The sequence below is a fragment of the Branchiostoma floridae genome, chromosome 1 (assembly GCF_000003815.2).
Source record: "Branchiostoma floridae strain S238N-H82 chromosome 1, Bfl_VNyyK, whole genome shotgun sequence".
Classification (NCBI taxonomy): Eukaryota; Metazoa; Chordata; class Leptocardii; order Amphioxiformes; family Branchiostomatidae; genus Branchiostoma; species Branchiostoma floridae.
The window spans coordinates 1382197-1405159 of record NC_049979.1 but is presented as its reverse complement, the minus strand read 5'-3'; the positions used below and the strand labels follow the sequence as shown (position 1 = coordinate 1405159).

The 22963-nt window shown below is 41.3% G+C and overlaps 1 protein-coding gene across 1 annotated transcript; it reads right to left on the bottom strand.

Annotated features, from left to right (window-relative positions):
- Positions 1–1575: 1575 nt before the first annotated feature.
- On the bottom strand, positions 1576–16204 carry LOC118422277 (deleted in malignant brain tumors 1 protein-like). The gene is made up of 18 exons (XM_035829799.1): positions 16003–16204; positions 15478–15603; positions 14852–15055; positions 13765–13890; positions 13286–13480; positions 11333–11567; positions 8895–9010; positions 8253–8466; positions 7170–7294; positions 6570–6779; positions 5524–5694; positions 5176–5229; positions 4514–4748; positions 4285–4403; positions 3443–3559; positions 2907–3013; positions 2590–2648; positions 1576–1768 (listed from the first exon to the last, which is right to left on the bottom strand). Exons 1-18 carry the CDS (start codon positions 16202–16204, stop codon positions 1576–1578), a joined length of 2808 nt encoding a protein of 935 aa, XP_035685692.1.
- Between the last annotated feature and the right edge of the window lie 6759 nt (positions 16205–22963).

Below are 22963 nucleotides of genomic sequence, written 5' to 3'. Positions count from 1 at the left end.
CTCTGTGGCGCTGACGTTGACTATTTCCTGTAAGATGGTACTGATGCTGGTGACGTCATCAGACGAGAGCGTCTCGGCCTGTATTGTGATCACCTGCACTTCCGCCGCCACGGATAGAGCTGTCTCGTTGGTCACTACAGTCTGGAAAGATGAGCAAAGGAAGTTTAGTTGCAGTACCAAGGGAAGCCGCCAGGAGCTCCAAATCCACCTTCGCCTTTGTCTTCCTTAAACCTACCCCCATAGGAAATATTCACAATGCTTACATCCATACCAGTCTGAGTTGTTCTAAAAGAAATTGGCTAAAGTACGCACAAACGCGTTCAGACACTCACAAACTTTATGTTCCATTGAAAACGCTTTTTAACCAGTTAGAAGCTCTGGGAAAGATGTCTGATAGACATCGAAACATCGGCAGGTGAGAAAAACTGGCGGTATAAAAGAAAACTGTTATGTTCTATGATCTACCAACCTGATGAAATTATTTTCGGCTTTTTAACCAGTTCAGCGCTTACACCATACAAACACGTCCATCACACAGCTGGTGTGTTTACAAGTAGTTTTATATGTATTTTTTAATGTAAATTTGTACCTGAGACAGGTTTCGTAAGTCGATTTCACACGTGAGAAGGACAGGCGGGTCCCACACCGCAGTTCTACCAGTAGTGATTCCGCAGAAACGAGTGGCCAGGGGCTTCTCTGTGGTACACAATATGAAAACAGGTAAATGTTATGAGACCGCTGAAATGGTAGGGTGTTCACCTTTCATTCGGTAGGTGGTGAGTTTGGCTAGAGTAAAACCAAGACTTTAGAAATGGCACATGATGCTTTCTCTGCTTAGCACTCAGAATTTGGGAAGGATTATGGTAGTTGCCTTTTTAACACACACCACTACTAGTGGACTAGCCTGCAGCGGTAGTAATAGCAGAAATGTGTCTGGCCCAAGGGTTGTTGAAATGGATATGAGCACCACCTCTCACACCATCTAGTGTTCGAAGGACTTTAATTTTAACTAAATGTTATGAGTACATGATGGTATGATGGGCTTGTGACATCTAACCAATACTTTATCATTCTCTGTCCACATACTGACCATTTTCTGCTGAAGAGTTACATCGTTCAGCAGAGTAGGAGAAACTGTCGCCGTCCGCCCGAGGAAAATACACCAGCCCGGCCTCTGTCTCTACAAACTCCTCCTTACAGTAGACTGTCGCATTGCAAAATGAGCGTTATGAAATGACAATGAATATGAAGTTGAACTGTGCAGTGGATCACTGTATCCAATATGTATACAAATGCAAGACTATGAACATGGCTCTATATGGCACAAGCTACTCGTAATATTCATTATAATGCATCGTATGGTTATCATGACATCTAGAAAAGTAGAGGGGAAACGTATGGGCTTATCAATAGAAATCTGATTAGCGTATACGCCCATTAAGTTGGTCCATGTCATGGCTGTAAGAAAATCTATTTACATTACTATAGATTGCAGATACAATATGGATTACTCACCATTGTATTTATTGGGCCATTTGCCTCTCCACATTCATGAACAGTGAGGAAAGCTGAAGTCTAATTACTTGCTGATTCACACTTACCTGGAGATAGCACAGGGTCCACTTGGCTCACACTCAGGTTACCCAGACGTCCTCCGTTATCGCTGATGTACTTCTGGAGAGTTGCTACCATGACGACCTCATCCGATCCTGGAGCCTGGCCTGTGTCTTGGAACTCCATGTCTACAGTAGCAATCACGCTGCCCATGCTTAAAGGAAGGAGCAAAAACTAAGTAACAGACAAGTATGCACAATCGCAAGTACCGGTAAGATAGCTAGCGTTGCTTTCAAATTTGCATAAGCTGTCAGATGAGTCTTGCAGCAATGGCAAAACATCGAACTTTTGACTAAATTTTTTCAGGTACTGCTTTCTAATGCAATGGCACAGGACTTCCAGTTTTTTATATCCCTGCTTTAGACCTTTATGGGGCAGAGAATAATTGAAGGATTGATGACGTATCATCACAACTATAGCCTTTGGTATATTGAAATTTTAAGTGATGATTGACATAGATAGATGCTGAACATGCAAATCAAAAGCTAATTTATATTTTGATGACATGTTCTAAATGAGCTGCGTTCTATGATAGACCTTTCAAATATACACAATGTAAAAAGAAAACAATTTACATCTGAACCATAGAAATGTAGATCTCATTTGCACAATTCATAACAAAATATTTCATGTTATGATAACATAGTTGTCAATATAGGGAATTTAATACTTCGTAAGCTTGAAGGAAATAAGCACCTCATATGAATACATCATTAAAAATTCTACAATGGCCTCCTTTGCTTAGATACGACTCTCAAACTTTGGACAGAGAAGATCAAACTTTAACTGATATTTTCTTTGCAAACAAGGTTATGCATACTCAATCAACCTCTATGAACAAGTCAGTTATAAGATTATTTGGCAAAGGTATCGAGTTAATTGTCTCTACATGATTTGTTTTTAAAGATAGCAGTACAAGCTACAGGGAACAAAGTACAACACGTATGGTAGTCTCGGAGAATATTGTTTATTTACCGAAATCTCGTCACTGTTGCCTGTCTGAAGCTTGGAACGGCCGCAAACGCTAGGGAGGTCTGCAGGCAAAACACAAATAATTAGTCGTCGTTAATCCAAAACAAAGTGGAAGTACTCGTACCAACATATGTAGAAGTAGGCAAGATACAACCTCAAGCAGACCTTACAGACTCACGCCACATCTTCAGAAAATCCACATAATTCCCGTTTATAACTTTATGCGATTACACAGCCAGACTAGTTTCACCGTGTGTGTGTGATTTTTTTCAATGGTAAAAATAGAGCTCGAACGTAGATTTTTAGAAGTGTATACGTACTTCAATTTCTATCGCCCGTGCAAGCATCCGGAACCTTGGGTGACTCATGTCATTCAGGTCGTCAGTAAACACTTCTCCTGCTAGCGTCAGGTCGGCAGAGACCACGACTTAAAAAAATAATACATTTATAATTACTACATGTAGTACGATGATATTTGCGGCAATTAATACGTATTTCACCCCACATCCTTTTCTATACAAGTTCGAAAAGCACCTTGGTCAAAACTGGAACAAAAATTATCCAACGCTGTACGTACCCAACTCATCCCCGCTGCAAACTGACATTTCCAAATTTGATACTGGAATTTAGCCTCCAAAAGGAGAGGGAGGGAACATGAGCTGGATTTAGACCGCCATGATAAAAGTTAGTGAGGTATTTCGGCTAATGTATGTTTGAGGTACGGTCCATTGAAATGAAAATCAATGACTACAACATGGTGGTCAGCACGCCGATGCTTATACTTGATATTGAAAGTGAGGGAAAATGCTCCACTATGCTTTGATTATTCCGGAAATTCGAAAAGCTCTCTACGTACCAACGCGATTCTGACAAGTTTCTCCTTCAAAACCATCGTCACAGGTGCAAGTAAAGCTGTCCGCACCGCTACTGCAGGTCCCATTGATGCACGGGTCGGGCTGGCAATAATCCACAGCTGTCAGGAAAGGGAAAAATTTGTCCTATTTCAGAGGATGGTGTCATCTTATATTGGCTCCGAGCGGCTCACAGTCAACTTGGAGCTGCTGAGTTGACTACAAGTCGGCGAGCGTGTAAACCCAGCCATCTTTATAAAAATGTGACTGCTAAGCATGCAACCAATCCAGCAATTGAAAGTCCAGCAAAATTGAAATGTGACAAATTCTGCCGCCTCCAGAATACCATGCCTTCCATAAACCAATTGCAGCAGTTGGAAATATGGTGAATTTGTATTCATCTCGATTTCAAGTTGGAATAAAAATGTAAAAACGTTATCTCACGAAGTCCGAATCACAACATAAATATTCCGTGTACCTGTCTTATAAATTGATAATTCATTTTCGTTGATGACTGTTTTGGCAGCAATTCTTCAGACATGAAAGTCATGGAATCAAGAACTCATTGCAATGGGAGCAGACTGGAATATTTCACAGAATATGTTACACATACATCACGACACAAAAAAAACATAACATGTTATTTCCATCGTGTATCAAATCATATAGTTAAGTGTCATTTGAAATCAAAGAAGGATACATTGTAAATCAAGAGGCAAAACAAACATAGTGCTTTTAATTAATGGTTTTACAAACCTTACAAATCTAATATATCAATCTTAAAGTACCACCAGCAAATGAACGCTATTGCAACAGCGACGTATACTCTACAAGCAAAACCCCTTACTGTGACTTGTGTAGGAGAACTGGAATCCTTGAGACGTAAGTATGTGATCAGACGTAAATCTCAGGAACATCACGTTAGATGTACTGGTGATAGGACTGATTGACTCTGAACCTGTAAAACTAGAAATCAACAAGTATGTTATCAAATGACCCATTTTGTTCATCAAGATAGATACGATCGGCAAATTAAACCATCCATATCATGACTTGTATCTTGTTTGGGACATTACCTTCGTAACAGTGAAGCACGAACATCGGCTCCATCGTAGATGTTCAGAAAGTCATAGCCATCTTCAACCTCGAAACTGTCGAACGTGAGACGAATCGTGCTTCCTGTCGGGACGGTGATCAGCCAATCACAGACCTCATTGTTGCCGTAGTTACCGGGGTAGTTCGATGACGTAAAAGGACCTCCAGCGGGAGAAGTCGGGTTACCGCCACAGTAAGTGACATTGGTCGGTGTCGCTAACGAAGGCGAAGCGAAGTCAATGAGGATATCTTGAAAACTTATCTTGGGGGAGGTTCAGAATAATAGCACAGAAAATGCCTCAATTGTTTTATGTTAGATTGGTACTTCAGTTGCTTTTGTGATTGTTTTGGTATCAGACTGTTTAGCCATATCCGATTCCATCATAGGGCTGATATAAATTACGGTTTGACCATGGTCAATATTGACTTGTGGAAGCTATATGTTTACAGACAGCACTCTGATTTGTCATTTGAGTATAGGAGAACTCAAGATCCGTCAACATCTCCTCAGAGTTGCACATTATGCGCTGATCAGCAGGGTACCATGTGCTGATAATTTGGTTGATTACGACTGCGTTAACCTTAAAAGCTATCCATTTATTCATGTGGCAACGTTTGGAACGTAAATGAGCAGACCCCTTACTTTGACTTGTGTAGGAAACTGGAACCATCTGCTCGTCCAGGACATTCCGTTCCTCTGGAACCGACGAGTAAATCTCAGTAACATCACGTTAGAAGTGCTGGTGATAGGGCTCACATTCCTCCTCCCTACTAACCTAGAAATGAATAAAGGAATAGTATGGTAGTACAAGCTATGTTTATTGTAATCTACCAAAGGTAATGTCACTATGACCACCAGGTATCAAAATATGTGTTTTACTGACAATACAATTAGCACCGTTAATATGTGTTGATACATATCATGAGGAATGTTACCTTCGTATAATCGAAGCACAAGTTTTGGCTCCGTCGTAGATGTTCAAAAATCCACCTTCGTAATCAACGTTAAAACCGTCGAACGTGAGGCGAATCGTGCTTCCTGCCGGGACGGTGATCAGCCACTCGCAGATCACATGTTCGCTGTTCCAGGAATAGAACCTCACAAGACCTCCGGAGTGAGCAATCGGGTTAAATCCACATCCAGAAGCACCGGGCGTTGTTGCTGAGAAATGAGACGGCTTATCATTGGGAGCAGTGTAAGGAAACTTAACTTCAAGAAGGGCATGCAAATAGCACAGAAAGTATTGCGAAAGTATTGTTTGTTGACGATTATTTGGGTAGAAGGGATCTAAACTCTGATGAGTAAATGTTCTATGATTACTTTGATGGGAGAGAAAGGCTGGAACGTTTGACAGAAATCAATTTTTGTCATTTTTTGTCCTATCAAATTATATCACTCAATCTAATAGTCTATATTTTCATTTCAACATTTCATTAGAAGTGGTATATACTTCATCTTAATGCACAATTAGCACAAAAAATATTAAGAATTATATTACTGTATGCAATATTGTTATATTTCGTTTGAAACATTAATGTTTATTTACACTGGAAAGTTTATTTCGATTGTTGACAAGCAATATATAACATTACCGTGGTTTGTGTCGCTTGTGTAGGAGAATTGGAACCCTTGATGAGCTGTCCAAGACACGCCAGATGTAAACCTCAGGAGCATCATATTAGAAGTGCTGTTGATATGGCTGACAGACTTGTCACTTGTTAGGCTAAAGATTAGTAGATAGCGTGATAGTCAATGTGAGGCAATTGAATTATATTTTGCTTATGTTATAACAGACATATTAAAGTTTCTTTCAATAATTGTTGCAATTTGTATTTCACATTCTACGATACGGTTGTTATTAACCATCAGTTTGAACTGCATAGTTATTGAAGTTGCATAGCTCAGATTTTTGAGAGAAAGCAGTTCCTAAACCGTCAGAAGTGGAGACGTCTCATCAGGCAGGTCAGCTGACGTGCATGGTGAGAAGGGTGGTGAGAAGGCTTGTTTATGGTATTTTTACCGGTATGAAGCACAACCGCAGGGTCCGTCGAAGATATCCAGGTGCTCATTGAAGCCGACGTCAAAACTGTCGAACGTGAGACGAATTGTGCTTCCTGCCGGGACGGTGATCCACCACTCGCAAGTCTCATTGTCACCGTAGTGACCGGGGTAGTTCGGTGATGTGAAAGGACCTCCAGATGGAGCCGTCAGGTTACCGCCACAAACGATGTCATTGATCGATTTCGCTGAGGAACGAGACGCCGCAGATAGGGCAGCTTAGAAATCTTACTTAAAGGATGGTTCAAACAAACGTATTTTTGTCTCAAAGTTGTTTTTTCTTGTTCAAAGCACGACTACACATTGCAAGGTGATCACCCTGGTTTTGGGACAACCAGAATTCTCTGAAGTATTTTACGCAAAATGTTGTATAAAAGTCAGACTATGAAATTTCACTCAGTACTATGAAATCCATTTTACCTTTTGGAGTCTAAACATGTGCATACCTTTTTATTTCAACAAGACGAAGGGTGTACATCGACTAAAGCCTCCACCAGCTCAAAACCTTTCCTACATCGGTTCACTTTACATAGCTAGATAATCGTTAAATTCATTCGATATTACTGAACTATTCTTACTATGATTTGTGTAGGAGAACTGGAAACCTCGAGCCGTCTCATTGTTCTGCGAGTCAGATGTAAATCTCAGGAACATCACGTTGGAAGTGCTGATGATCGGGTAGAATGCCCCCCATCTTGATATGCTAAAGGTGTATGGGTAAATAGTATAATAATCAATATAAACACACCTTTTCTAGTTTGCTGGTTTTATCCAAAATCTAGATTCAATTAGAGTACGTTGTGCGACCTCATACCTTCGCCGGGCAGTCTTGTCTCATACCAATGCAAACAATATGCAAAGAAGTCTCTTATTAGCATAACATACATGAATTCATTTTAAGCCCTAATGAAGTATCTTTATTTCTTTGAAAAAGAAAAATTTGAATGTCTAATCGCTTTGAAGAAAGGTAGGATGGAAAAGCCTAGAGGACAATGTAGATGTTAATGAGTTATCTTGTGTTTTATTCATGGTTTATGGTTAGGTTTAATTTGCAACTTATTTGGTTAAGTTCATGATGTGGGTGGTTCACTTAATTTTTTTTTACTATTACTGCATGTCAAAACATCTTTAAAAAATTCAACCAATGTTCTAAAAGACCTATTCCCTCCTTATTTATATTAGCCCAAAGCTGCCTATGTAATGACTTGTCTCATCGCCAATAAAGAAAGAAAGAAAATCACGTTCTATCTCGTATGATTTAAATATTACTGCGTTGGCCTTCATCAAAGTTACCTACGCGTAATAATCATGTTTCAAAGTCTGCAACTGAAACCCCCGCTGCATTTCCAAAGGCAGCTGCTAGAGGATCCAGAGACACATCTTTCCTACAACGAGAACTATCTACCAACCAGAACTGGTGACCACAGCTTGTCTAGAATAAAACATACCGGAAGTTATGCTGTATCAAGATATTCTTCCTAGGCGTTTTGACTTAACGTGTTCACAGACACGAGAACAGTGCCGAAAACAAAACATTCTTGGCGATAGCAATGAGGATGGCTCGCTAGATACATACTCTATGGTTAACTGACCTTACTAGCAGCACCATTACTAGAAGACACTGTTGCGTAATACGAGTTGTTATTCGTATGAGACATTACCTTGCTAAAACAAAATCACAATCACTGGCTCCGTCGTAGATGGTTAGAACATCAAGGGAGGATCCAACGTCAAAACTTTCGAACGTGAGACGAATGGTGTTTCCTTCTGGGACGGTGATCAGCCACTCGCAGATCTCATTATTGTCGTAGTTATTTGGGTAGTTCGGTGACGTCACAGGACCTCCAGAGGGAGCCGTCAGGTTACCGCCACATGCTGGTGTAGGAAGATATGAAAAGCCTCATCAGTAAGACTTATGATACAGATTTGGTGTGTGTCAGCTGGTCTGTTACGCCGAACGGTGGTTATACCGGCTATATAGATACAGATACAGACAGTTGAAATAGTTGGAACGAGGTTAAAGGACGCAATGCGATCACCCGGGAGGCAGGGCAAAGCCAGCATAACCCAGTGGGGTTCGCAGGCAAAATGTTTTACTGTGGTCACAATTGACTGAACTAAAGCTACATATTTCTAACCTATGTATTGCTTTCTACAAAGAAGTATATCTTTCATTTTAACAAGAAAATGAAGATGCGAAAAAGTCATTGGTTGCAATTACTGCATCATAAATTGCGTCAGTTTTACAATAAAACGATGTGACCGATGTGATCCTTCCCATAACGTTGAATTTTGACGCTTACTGGTAATTGTGTAGGATAACTGGAACCCTTGAGCCGTTAAGATCTCGTCAGATGTAAACCTCAGGAACATCACGTTAGATGTACTGGTGATATTGACGGGGTGTGAGCCTGTTAACCTAGAAATCAACGTATACAATGCATAGTATTTAGAAAAAAATGAAGCGCTTTGAAGATACTGTAAATGCAGAAATGCCAAACCACCGTACCTTTTTTGTGACCTAGATTACCGTATGGGGTCAAAACTGACCCCATAATGTTTTGTACAAATAAGATTATTTTTTGTGACACTTTTTGTGATTTGTATATATGTATAGTTTCATTAATCTATGTGGGACAGTTTGACATGATTAGGTGATAATAATTATAGCTCATTATCGTAATTTATGCAAAAGATCATTAGGACCACATTTTGCACTAACGCTATTCAGACCAGGTAGGGTTTTTTTATGCCCGCACCAACTTCAATGTCGTAAGGTTCCTGAATGGCTTATGCTAGGGCCTCCAAACTTTGTCCCTTTTCAGAAAATGTTGATAGCAAACAATTTTAGTGAATAAAAAATTTTCATCATTTTTCATGTTGCCATGGCAGCGGAATTCTGACAGGCATATCTATTACGAAATTTTCTAATTTTAGCTTAAACATCCAAGTTTTAAGGTTTTCTTGGCAAACCACACTTGTTCATAACATTTTATAAAATTCAACGTAAATTTTATGATTCAATATTTATAATTTATGCTCATTTGATGACGTCATTAGTCAAAATCCAAGATGGCGGCCAATTTAAGCTAGATGACGTCATGGCGTCATCATATAACATGACAAAAGTTTCTACCATAATTTTGTTTTGCATGTACATCATTCTCTGAAAATTTCGTGATCATACGATAAGTAGTTTAGGAGTGGGTCTCACAAGTTTTTTTTAAAACTGCTGGGGTCAGTTTTGACCCCACTGGGCCATGCATAAACTTTCTAGGATAGCTCAATAAAAAATTAGCCAATCTTGATAAATTTTTTTGAGAAGTTATAAGACATATATACAAACAAACTCGTGGGAGGAAATTTGTCTTCAACCAGAAATGCCATAACGGCACATATTAATATATGTCTGGGGTCAGTTTTGACCCCATACGGTGGTTTGAGGTTTAAAACCACCGCGAACATTTTTCTATCATGGTATGAGACTGCAGTCTATGGTGTTACCGAAAAATTAAAACCACCGCGAAAAGTCCTTTTTCCCGCTACCGCGAAATTAAATCCCCGCGAACTTAAATGCATTTACAGTATGTCATTTATGTTACCCCAAGAACAATTTTATGATAATCATAAGGTATTCAAGTAATACCTGGCATTACAGGATGTACCTTTGATATGTAGGTTCATGAGTTCATGAGTTCAAATCAAATCAAACTTTATCTAATCAAATTGGCAGTCAATCAGACTGAATTGCGTCGATTTTACAAGGAAATTCTAAGAAGTTGATAATGCTAATACATTGGCAATTAATGTCAAGAGATGGGTGGAGTACATTTTAAAACCATTTCGTGTATCAATTAGTTAAAATCTCTTAACAACGTACATACCAACATAACAATAGCAAACTAATCGAGTACATGTATACATACACGCAAGCGAACGATATTGCACATTGCATATTGCACAGTGACATGGGGCTCAAACTAAGTTTAGTAAGTCTCTCGCTGCCCTCACCACAAACGAGTTCCTATGTCTCTCGGTACGGCTGACTGGCAGTTTGTACGGTTTTCTACGTCTTAGTTCATATCGCGGTCTCATTTGGTTGACGGAAAACGTGACAGGGGTGTGAGGGATCTTTCAGAATCCTTTTCCACTCGCGTAGAGACGCCTCCTTTCGCCTTGACTCAAGGGTTGGCAGATGGTTACAGGGTAAGCCACATATCTTAAGACATGTCTTTTGAACATTTTCCAAATAGTCTGACAAACCTCGTGGGAGACCGCCCCAGACAAGGGAGCCATACTCTAGAACCGAGGGGGACGAAAGACATAAATTTGCAAAAGAACACCTGAAAGTAACCCAGCACGTCTCGCTACACGCAGGTAATGTATACGTGGTTGAGCCTTTGATTGCATGTTTTCAACATGGGGGCCCCATGTAAGATCATTGCGGACCATTACTCCAAGGAGCTTGAATGAAGAGACCCTCTCAACGGGCTCGCCCCTTAGCGTAAGTGGTGGGGGTATTATCGGATTTCGACGGCAGATGATGACCATATATTTTGTCTTTTTTTTTGCATTTGCATTCATTCCATAAGCATTTGCCCAAACATCTACTCTGTCAAGTGAGAGTTGCATTTGCCCCGGTAAAGATGGCATGAGGAATATGGAAGATCGTCCGCGTACATGTGTTATACTGGGCGGTATTGAGAAATCAAGGTTGTGACTTGTATGGTTGGGACCTTACCTTCGTAATGGCGAAGCACAAGCACTGGCTCCATCATAGATGTTCAGAAAGTCATGATCGTATTGAACGTTGAAGCTGTCGAAGGTGAGCTGAATCCTGCTTCCTACTGGGACGGTGATCAGCCAATCACAGACCTCATTATTGCCGTAGTGACTGGGATAGTTGGGTGACGTCACAATACCTCCAGAAGAAGACTTCAGCAAACCACCACATCCAGTAGCGTTGGTCGGTCTCGCTGGGGAACAAGAAGAGCTTATTATTGAGGGCAGGCGGGAATCTCAACTTCGAGGAAAGGCAAGTAAAATACAGAATAGATTGCAACAATAATCAAAATGAGGGTATTGTCGGATATTATCCCCAGCCCCCCGAGATGAAATCGCCGACACCGGAATAGAATATCATATCTAAGTAACAAGACATCAAACCATGCTAGTCAAGATGCTGCGTGCTTTCTATCAGAAAACAATCTAAAAAAAAGAACTATGTATATTATGTAACTTGAATGCAAATTGGAAAACGTAGACCAATAGAAATAAGTGGTGGAACCAAAAATCGTTCTGGAAATGAATGACGCAATAATTTGTGGGGACTTGTTTACAACCTCTATGCGGATGATTGATGTATTGGTATTTTAATACAACATTAAAAGAATGCATATCAAACATTGAAATAGAAATGTCATGTTATATCCTTACTTTGACTTCTGTAGGAGAACTGAAAACCTCTAGACATGTCAGTGGAGTAAGATGTAAACCTCAGGAACATCGAGTTACAGGTGCTTGTAATAGGTTTGACTGTCTGTGAACCCGTTACCCTGTGAAGTCAAATAGTACAATGGTGGAACTTGATGAAGATGAGTTTTCATGAGGATAACTTTACATCTACGTTCTGACTGAACTATTGATTACACGTACGAATTATTCCATGTTTGAGTTAACAGTTGATAACGTTACATGCGTTACCTCCTTAATTGTCTTGCACAATAATCGCTTCCATCGTAAATCGTCAAGGCATCATCGAAGTCATCAACGTCAAAACTGTCGAATGTGAGGAGAACAGTGCTTCCTGTCGGAACGGTGATCAGCCACTCGCAGGTCTCATCGTTGCCATAATTACTGGGGTAGTTCGGTGATGTCACAGTACCTCCAGGTGGAGCCGTTAGGGTACCGCCACAACTAGTGACTGTGATAAATTAATTTTGTTGGTTACAGTTGTGCAATGAGTTCCTAAAACCCTTATTACAATATAATGGATACACAAGGCGTAGTTTTATGCATTTCCCACAGAAATCTAGACGTTAATTAAGGTACAATAAAACATGAAGTGAATCTGTATCCGAACCTGAACCGAATGAGGAAAAGAGACATTTTTCAAAACACGTTCATAGATTTTTACGCTAGTTGTAAGGAAATATATTATTTCTTTCCAATGGACTATACAACACGCATAATAACGTCAAAAATGTTTGTTGAAATTTGACTGCTACTAAAGGAACATTCTTTAACAATTTATCTAACTAGGTTGTTATGAGTAACCCGAAATGAAAAACAAAATGATTCAAGCAATCTTACGACAATTAGAACAAAACGTTCCTACAAAACGTTTGTTAGAACAAAACGTTCCTACATTGAAAAGTCGTTAAGCAGTACCGTTTCTGTGACTTGTGTAGGAAAACTGAAACCCTTTTGACGTGCCGCTGCCATCAGATGAGAAGCGAAGGAACATCCCGTTGAAACGGCTGGTGATTGGACTGACAGACCGCGAACCTGTTAACCTAGAAATTAATATATATATAGTCACTTTATGTGGCACATATATATATATATATATATATATATATATATATATATATATATATATATATATATATATAGAATGCCGGTATGTATTATTCAATATCATGAGTCAGAACTTATAATGCACATTACCTTTGTATCAACGAATCGCAATTACTAATGTCGTCGACGTCGTAGATGTCCAGAAAGTCACGACCTTCCTCAACGTCGAAACTGTCAAACGTGAGCCGAATCCTACTTCCTGTCGGGACGGTGATATGCCAACGGCAGGTCTCATCGTTGATGTAGTTACTGGGATAGTTCGGTGATGTAAAAGGACCTCCAGAGGGAGCCGTCAGGGGGTGCCAACATTCTTGTGTAACAAAGGTATTAAAACCCTTTACAATGAGAACAGCTAAGGACTTCGGAGCAGTAAGACTAATGGTACAAATGGTTATTAAGATAATTATTCATCAAAACTTGACCACTCTCTGACAACTAGCCATGGAGCGCCATGAGTTTTAGTACGTGAAAAAGCGTGTCATGTTAGGGCAACTCCCGCTATATCAGGTGATTTCCACAATTGCAATAAAATTGTAATAGATAAAAATTACTTGGCGAAGGTATGAGGTTATGGTTATGTTTTATTCTACCCACCACACATAACCCCTACATCCTCGCTGTGACCACAGTTCTCGTTCCCCCAGCCGTTATAGGGGCAGTAGAACACGCTGGTCTCGTTCCCAGCGCACTCCAGGTTATCCATGTAGATAGGTCCCATGCCTGGAAGCAAAAACAAATGACTTGTGGGTTGGAACAAAAGCGCATACGAAACCTTACCCTATGAGCTTCCACGCACAGTTTTCCGTTGGAAACCTGTGGTACTAAGTCTTTCTCCTGTTCTAAAAAAAAACTATGGCCTCATGTGACTGATTGACTGATGAAGAACAGTGGACGCTGTTGAAAACGTCTGATTAAAATCTTATATATATCCAGAAGCATCGACTGATTCAACTTCAATTGTCGTATTATCCTGGATGACTAATAATCTTCACAAATGTTGTCGTTGATGGTTTTGTACAAGGTAACTTATCTTTCTTCTAAGCTCTAGGGACTGCGGACGAGGTTGTGAAGCATGATAGTAACTGAGTTTGTGCGTCCATAGTCTGCTCTTCGTTGGATCATCTCCACCCTACTCACCTCTTCGTTGGTGTGGGGATCCCAAACACTACAGTCGTAGGTCTTAGAAAAGCCATGTAGGCTCTCTATTTGGCCGTAGTGCTACAGATTCTCAGGCAGTGTCGTAACATTCCTAAGATTCTATTAGCCTTTGATGCAGTTATTTCGACGTGTTTGCCCCAGGTCAAGTTGGAAGACATATGAAGGCCAAGATATTTGTTGGAATTTACCTTGGTCAGGGGTTTTTCGTGGAGGGAGTAGGAGAATGTTATCGGGTTGCTGGAAGTCGGGACAGACATCAATTCACATTAAGACGGGTTGAAAGCCATCAACCACATCTTCTCCCAGGAACAGATTGTCTCTTGCAGTCTTGATATTGAGGTGAACATAAAACAAACCAAGTCTGGGAAAGAACGGACTAGATGTTTAGTCCTATGGTTTATCAGCAATATTTGATCTTCTTTCGCCCTCACGCACTAGTCTGGGTGTTTCGAGAGGATGTCATCCATCCACTTAAGATATTGTGGCCGAAATGGAACTTGAACATTTTAATGTTATTACCTACCTTGTCCATAGTACGCACTGTGGCGTACGGCTGAAGCATCGGAATATCCCAGCATTCTACACACAACGGTGGCATCGTCACGGTCAAACTCATCGTCACAGACGGTGCCCCAGTGGTAACTGTCTGCCGGCCTGACCTCCACACGACCTTGGCTGCCACGGTAACCTCCACTCAAACGGATTCTACTGCTGCCAGGATTAGAAGCTGTCGCAAGTTGAAAAATAGCGTCAAGTAAAGCTCAATGTGCTCAGAGAACAATACATATAGTTTAATCAAATCTTAGCTGTGGCACGCCAACAAGCCTATCCGATCCTCTTATGTCAGTCTAGCGGCAATGTGATAGGCTAGCCCCCCCCCCCCCTCATCCCCGAAAAAAAACGAAAAGGGGGTTCATAATTGGCTGACGCAGTGAGAAATTGAATGGCAGGCAGGCACGCCAGGGCGTGACAACCACCGGACCTGGCCTCAGAGTATCGCTGTTGACAAATTCGCCTATATGGTCATCTGTATCTACACGCCCAGTACTTTTCTCCACACTGGCTGAAAGGGAGAAATGTCAAGAACAAGCTTCAGACTATCAGCCATTAAGAACAGCATTATAGAGATTCAAGTTGTACGATGCTCACCACAGGTCACACCAACGTCCTCACTATGACTGCAGCTGTGATTGCCCCACCCGTCATACCCGCATGCAAACAGACTGGTCTCGTTCCCAGAACACCGAAGCTCATCCATGTAGATATTTCCGCTTCCTGTCAGGACGTACCAGAAACGTGTTATCCCAAAAATGTCTATGTACGAAAAAACGAACTACTAAAATTTGATAAATAGTTCAGAATAGAACCGAATAGAATAGGATAGAATAAAATAAAATAAGACAGAATGGAATAGAATAGAATAGTTGACCATAAGTGAGCGGTCGTGAGTTGATCATGACCACAAGACTACTAAGTGAGAGATAACTGGACTCCAATCCCTCATGGCATAGACGATGAAGGTTCAAACATGGCAGTCCTTAAAAGGAAAGTAATGGACAAGCATGCATTTGGAGGCCAAAAAAATAAGCACTATGTTTTGAATTGCTTTCTACATCAATTAAACACTAAAGGACAAATGTTTTACGATAAAGAGGGTTGAATATTAAAAGACACCTTGGCCAAAATGAGCCGCATCGTGATATTGTAAAGCACGGTCGAAACCCAGCATCTTGCAGACAACTGTGGCGTCCTGAATGTCAAAGCTGTCGTCACAAACCGTCCCCCAGCCGTAGGACCCGACTGGTCGAACCTCAACACGACCTAAGTTCGGGAAACGTCCTCCAACCAGCCGAATCCTGTCTCCGTCGACGTCCATCACTAAAACCAAAATTCAGGATAACAAACATGTTCTGTTATTTTCCCCACTCAAACACGTCCTCACGTTAATTTAGAAGTGCTACTTATCAATTAAATTTGCCCCAAGTCCAACATTCTTGTGTGTCTTTCTTGTTTGTCGGAGATAATGGTATTGACGTTTTAGCGAATGCTCACAAAAGCCAACTATGGGCATGTCCACGCTACACAAATCACATTTTTTGCTAGGAACATGTCAGACTGTATTAATCCTGAGTTGCAACCAAGCCAGCAATCCACCGATTCCTATTGCCATGAAGCAGCAATCTTCAGCTGAGTGATTGGCAAATGGCCAGCAAGTGCCTTTTAAGAGACTGTACAGAATATCAGTAACTATGGTGGTATGTTTACAAAATCTAGCACCCGCGGACGGTCTGCCTAAATACCACAAACGACCACAAACGACTCGGAAATACCACAAACGACTCTAAAATGCAGTGTATATGGGTCAAAAACCTTGTGTGGCGCTCTGGAGACATTGTTTACACATTTATGAATTTAAAAAACGCAGCAAGTCCTGCGTATTCACCAGTTATTTCAAGTTAGTCCGCCGGTTTCAAGATCGAAGCGATTCTCGGCCGCCATGTTGGATCGCCCGTGCTAGGAGTCTGCATGGGGAAGTTCTCGATACCTTCCACGGCTCCATAGATGACAGGACGATAAACCTATGGACGCTGTTGGTTCATAGATTATAGCATGGCACTATTCTATCATTGTCAACTTATAAAACTTGTATACTAAGTGTTTTTAAGCCTCAATGCAGGCACACATTCATTGACAGCGCAGAATCGTTTCGATCTTGAAAACGGCGGACTAACTCGAAATAACCGGTGAATACGCAGGACTTGCTGCGTTTTTTAAATTCATAAATGTGTAATCAATGTCTCCAGAGCGCCACACAAGTTCTTTGACCCATATACACTGCATACTAGAGTCGTTTGTGGTCGTTTGTGGTATTTCCGAGTCGTTTGTGGTCGTTTGTGGTATTTGTCGCATATATCGGACATTTTGCTGGGGTTTTGCCAAAAAGACAATTAAAAATCGTAAACATCGATGATGTCACTTGCAAGTAAGGCTTTATAAAAGGGAGCACAGTATAATAATAATGATAATGTTATTATTTGATTCCACTCTGTGAGGAACCATAAAGAACTTGACATACCTGGTTCAATTGTATAGAATATCTTGAAGTTTGGGGATCCATGCGCTTGGAGGCTGACTGTCAGGCTATTGAAACTGGACTTAAAGGTTTGGAGCTGAAACCCGTCACAGTAGCTGACTTTGCTGTTACCACTGTCACAAGAATAATCGTCCCCATCACACACGTAGATCCAGTTTGAACACCACCACCAGTATCCTGAAGACAATCCGTCCAGGTACCAAGGACCTATACGGATGACGTGGTTTGGTTCCGTCTGGAAGACGACCCTGCACCCGCTGTAAGGTGGTACTGTTGCGTAGCCAGAGTTGATACTGTAGGTGATGTATCCAGATTCAACCCGAGACAGCATCTTCGTTGAACCGCACAAACTGCTCATTTCCTCTGCGTAATTAAACATGATAAAGGTAAAGTTAGAATGTCGAACAAGGTGTCTGTGATTTGAATTGATGAAACAGATCATTCTTCACTTCTTGATCATTTCCATTAATCTCCAAACATGCTTTGGCACATGGCAATTGATACCACAAGTGAGATGCCGATACACTGATCCGTCATTTTAACAGTGAATACCACCCCATGAAGGAACTTGTGTCATGAAATCAACCATGGAAATATTGAGGGAAATCTTACCATAATGGCACCTCGTTGGTGACTCGTCACTGCTGTCTGTGCAGTTCACCAAGCCGTCGCAGGTCGGATTCTCGGGCGTGTGGATAACATCACCGTTGTTACAAACCCAGGAGGAATCTGAAGTAAACAAGCACATGCGCACAAGGTAGGTATATATATTTATATCAATATTCTCTCTCTCTCTCTCTCTCTCTCTCTCTAACCATTACCTCAATATGTCTAGAAGACAATATAATAATAGCCGATAGAGGGTCCAAACTTGCACTTTCTTTTACTGACACCAACCCAAAAGAACATCCCCACAACATCTGTAGCTAGCCACGCTACAATCATGCCACAGGCAAGTCTTCTTTGCAAAGGTAATAACGGTTCTTCATTCTTAAATGTCATCATGGGCAGAAATATTCTAGCATGTCTTGATACGGCTTACTTTTGGAAATGCAATAACGTTAAAGTGTTGATAGCAATATCCTTACTGTTTGTTGTGTTACTTGTGTAGGAGAACCGAAAGCCTTGCGCCGTCCCACTCCCATCAGACGTAAACCTCAGGAACATCACGTTAGATGCGCTGGTCATGGGGTTGACTGTCCGCGAGCCTGTTAAACTTGAAATACAAAAGTGAATTAGTATGTTAGCGAATTTGTTTATTTTTACATATTCGTCTATCAAGAGAATAATAGAGATTTCAAGCTTTCGTTTAGAGATCATCAACAAAAACTGGGGATTTGGAATTTGAATCATCTAAGTTGATAACACTAGTTCACCTTTATCCGTGGTATAACATATATCTTTCAATTAAAGGTCGACTTAATATCCCGTTTTTAAACAACGGATATACGTTACCCCAGCGATAAAGGTGAATTACCTCCACGACTGCGAAGCACTGACGTTGGCTCCATCGTAGACGGACAAAAAGTCAGAACCGTTCTGGAGGCTGAAACTGTCGAACGTGAGGAGAACGGTACTTCCTGCCGGGACAGTGATCAGCCAATCACAGGTCTCGTTGTTGCCATAGTTACCGGGGTAGTTCGGTGACGTCACAGGACCTCCAGAGGGAGCCGTCAGGTTACCGCCACAACCAGTTGCGCTGGAGTTGAGCAGATCGCTCGGAAACAAGAAGACGAGGAAGCACAGGAAGTTTGACATCAACCAGCGAGGAGGTAATCCCGCCATGTTGTTGTATTAGATGATAAATTCTAGGCACAAAAGAAAGAAAGTGATTTTTAAAAAAAATTAAGCGCGTCGTAATCTATATCATACTAGACAAGCAATCAAACTCTGCATATTTCATCCTTCTCTCAACCCAACCAAAATGCACTGAATTTTGAAGGAAGGCAAACCACGTGTAAGATAGACTCTTAATGAGGCATTTCAAGTTAACGGACCAGATCAGAAACACTTTTACTGAAGAATGGTCTTCGGATAAAATTTCTCCGGTCCATAGATGAATTTAAAAGAAAAAAAACCTGCGCGAGAATAGGCCTTTTCAGTGGTAACCACGTATAAAATGAGGTCCAAAAACTCTTTCGCTCAAATAATGAGTGTTTGTTGTATCTTGAAACCGCTTAAGTCTGTGGTTTCATTGAACCAAAGAAACATTCCGTGCAAGGAACTCTCCCAGCGATACCGTAAAGAGGAGCAGTCCAAGAATGAATTCGAAAAAGGTCCTTATGTGCAACAATTGACCCTTTCAGTGCACTCCATGTAAATGGCAAAATAGACCAGTCCAAAAACACCACTCAAAAAAATGGAATTTTGACACATTTCCCCAGTCAAAACTAAATTCAAGAAACTCTCTCGCATCACCAACCCTATGTAAAATGGAGCAGTCACAAAATACTGCTAATAAAAGTAGACCAGTCCAAAAACACGTCCACTTTGTCACCGGTGCACACCAGTCCAAAATATAATGTAACAAAACCCCCCTCCGCGGAAGAGTGAACTTTCTCATCGATACTCCAATGTCAATCGTGCAAGAATGAACTCCGTGCCCCGACTCCGTAAAAAAGCAGAACAAACCAGTCCAAAAACACTTTTGTCCTAAAACATGCATGGGGCTTTATATAGTCAACCAAGTGCATAATTGTGGCGTCGTGTGTGGCGTAACTGGTAGAGTGTTCGGCTCGGAATCTACAGGTCCTAAGTTCGATCCCCGCCGTGCCCCGACGTTGTGCCCTTGGGAAAGGTACTTTACGACCTTCCTCACTTCACCCAGATGTAAAAATGGGTACCTGACTTCGGTCGGGGAGGTAAAAGACTACCTTTACCTTCTGTCTGTACCGTGTATGTGGCAATGTTAATATAAGTTACAAAACTTGAGTGCAGTGCCATATTGTCTTTCCAAAAGCAAATAGAAAAAAAGTGCATAATTGATTTTTAAAAGTCCCCCTGTGTATGAATGGACTCGTCAAAATACATCGGGATAACTGATTGGGTACCCAAACCTCCTAGATATCTACGCAGGCTGAGGTTCTCTATGCCGCAACTCCCTTTCTTGGCATAGAGAATCTAAGCTCAAGTTGAAACTTGCGAATCAGCACTCCCTCCTCCCAAGAAAATTAACGGCACGCTCCAAAAGTTTGCGGAGGAGGTTTGAAAAAGTGGACTTTGTGTTCAGCCGCCAAATTTTTGAACGCCCCTCGAGGGCCTCGTCCATTACATTGTCGAGGCGTTCCAGCGAACAACCATCACAGGTGAGTTATAGCGATAAACAAACACTGCACGCATTTTTGGCATACCAACACGAAGCAGCCGAGTCAAGAAAAAAGGCTAGTGCCCTTGGGAAAAGCACTTTACACGGCTTTCCTCACTTCCCTCAGGTGAAAACGAGTACCTACCTTTGGTTAGGGCCGTCCCTCGGAAGGGACGTTAAATGGAGGTCCCGTGTTTGGGGAGAGCCACACATCAAGCACGTTATCGAAAAACCCATCGCACTAATCGAAAAGAGTTGGGATCCTTCCCGGTGTGAGTGGTTCAAATAAATCTGGTAGTAAAGGCCGGGTAACCTTCTGCACATGATATTACGATATCTCTCAGATATAGAAATGAAAATTACTATCAATGACGTAGAGTCTAGTGATAATGCCATTACATGCAGGGGTCTCCCAAGGCTAGATTCTTGACCGAATGCTTTTCATATTCTACATTGATAACATTGCAGAACGTCTCCAAAACCAAGCTATTCTATATGCAAACAACAATTCCGTTCGGAGCATAATAGAAAATAATCTAAGGCTCTGGCAGTTAACTCCCATAATGAGGATCTACATGAAATCTAAGCCTGGGCAAAAATTAGAATTTTTTTTGAGCAGCTAAATTTAAAATTAGAGCCATCAGTCGTAAACAGGATGCTGACGATTCTCATCCTCTACATGGCCACTATACTTTCGGAGGTGGAGGAGATACGGCTACTGGGTATGACTATTCATAAGGATCTAATCATATCATAAAGAACATGGCTGTAGATGAGGTAAGTAGCTGGGCCTACTTAAAGGTGTCTCCTTACCTGAGGCCAACTCAAAGAGGAACCATGTACAAAAGCATGGTGACATGAGGTCACGCATGGAGTATGTCCCTAATGTATAGATAGAAACCGAGCTTGCAAGGCTTGACTCCATTCAAAGCCTTGAAAATCATGTTCATGTTCCTCAGCTGCTCTGGCCAAGGCACGCATCCAACATTTGGATCATCGCAAGGAAGTTGGAGCCTTAAGTTAGGTCTCAAATTGTCGACCAGGGTCCGTGTTTATGTAAAATTGCGACCACAAGATCACTAGGCTTCTCCATCCTTCCATCGCCTCGATTTATTCAAACTTTTCACATCTACACGCGCCGGACATTTTATACTCCATGAACGAGTATACTAAGGTATAGACAAAAGAAAAGAACCCGACGTCTCTGTTGTTTCCCATGAGAAAAACAAATACAGACATGGTCTTCATGGTCTTCACAGTGCTCCGATCCTAATGCACACAAGTGTCCGGTGGACAGGAGGAAATGCATTCCGCAAAAACATACCGCGGATATGAACTAACAGCACAGCAAAGACACCAAGTCAGGCATAGTGAGATCGTGTGACGCAATAGACAGGGTCTCCGAAGCAGGGTGTTAGATTCACAGCCCATAGGTTCTGGGTTCGAATCCGTTGATGTGCCTCGGATCTTGTGCCCTTGGGAAAAGCACTTAACACGACTTTTTTTCACTTCACTTAGGTGAAAATGAGTACCTAGATTTGGATAGGGCCCTGTTCGAGGAGAGCCACACATCGAGCACGTTAAAGAACCCACCGCATTTATGGAAAAGAGTAGTGGGGTCCTCCCGGTGTGAGTGGTTCAAATAAATCTGTCCGGATTTTCAGAACAAACCTGGTGTGTTACGCCTTAAGGCGGTTTACCGGGTATGCAAAACAAACAAACAAAAGCAAAAAATAACGGCGACAGGGCATATTATGGGGAAAACAGCAGGTGCACCAAAACATGGCACCTGTGTTGTACAGGTTACATAAGGCCATGTTGATAAGAATTACATGGATGACATCGCACGCGCGTCAATTTTCGTCCGTTTGAAAAAAGGTTAAAGACCACACTTTGAAACATACAAAGCAGCTGTAAAATGAGAACGTATATGCCGTACATCGAAAAGGGTATATCATAAACCAGATACTATGTCAAAGGATGACAAAATGAATTTTAAAAAGTCAGATAAGAACATGAGAAAGAACAAAAATGAAAAATCTACTATTCGGTATATCATACTCTGTTTTTATTCGGTCATATAGGTCGTGCAATCGTCGTACGATTTTGATGCCATAGAACCAACCACAGACATGGATCCAAAACAGCATTTTGTGTACCAAGACAGTTTAACTTTGCAGGAGACGTACATTTTTTCCTCCAAAATGCCCAAAGTTTGCGATCGTACGACGATCGAA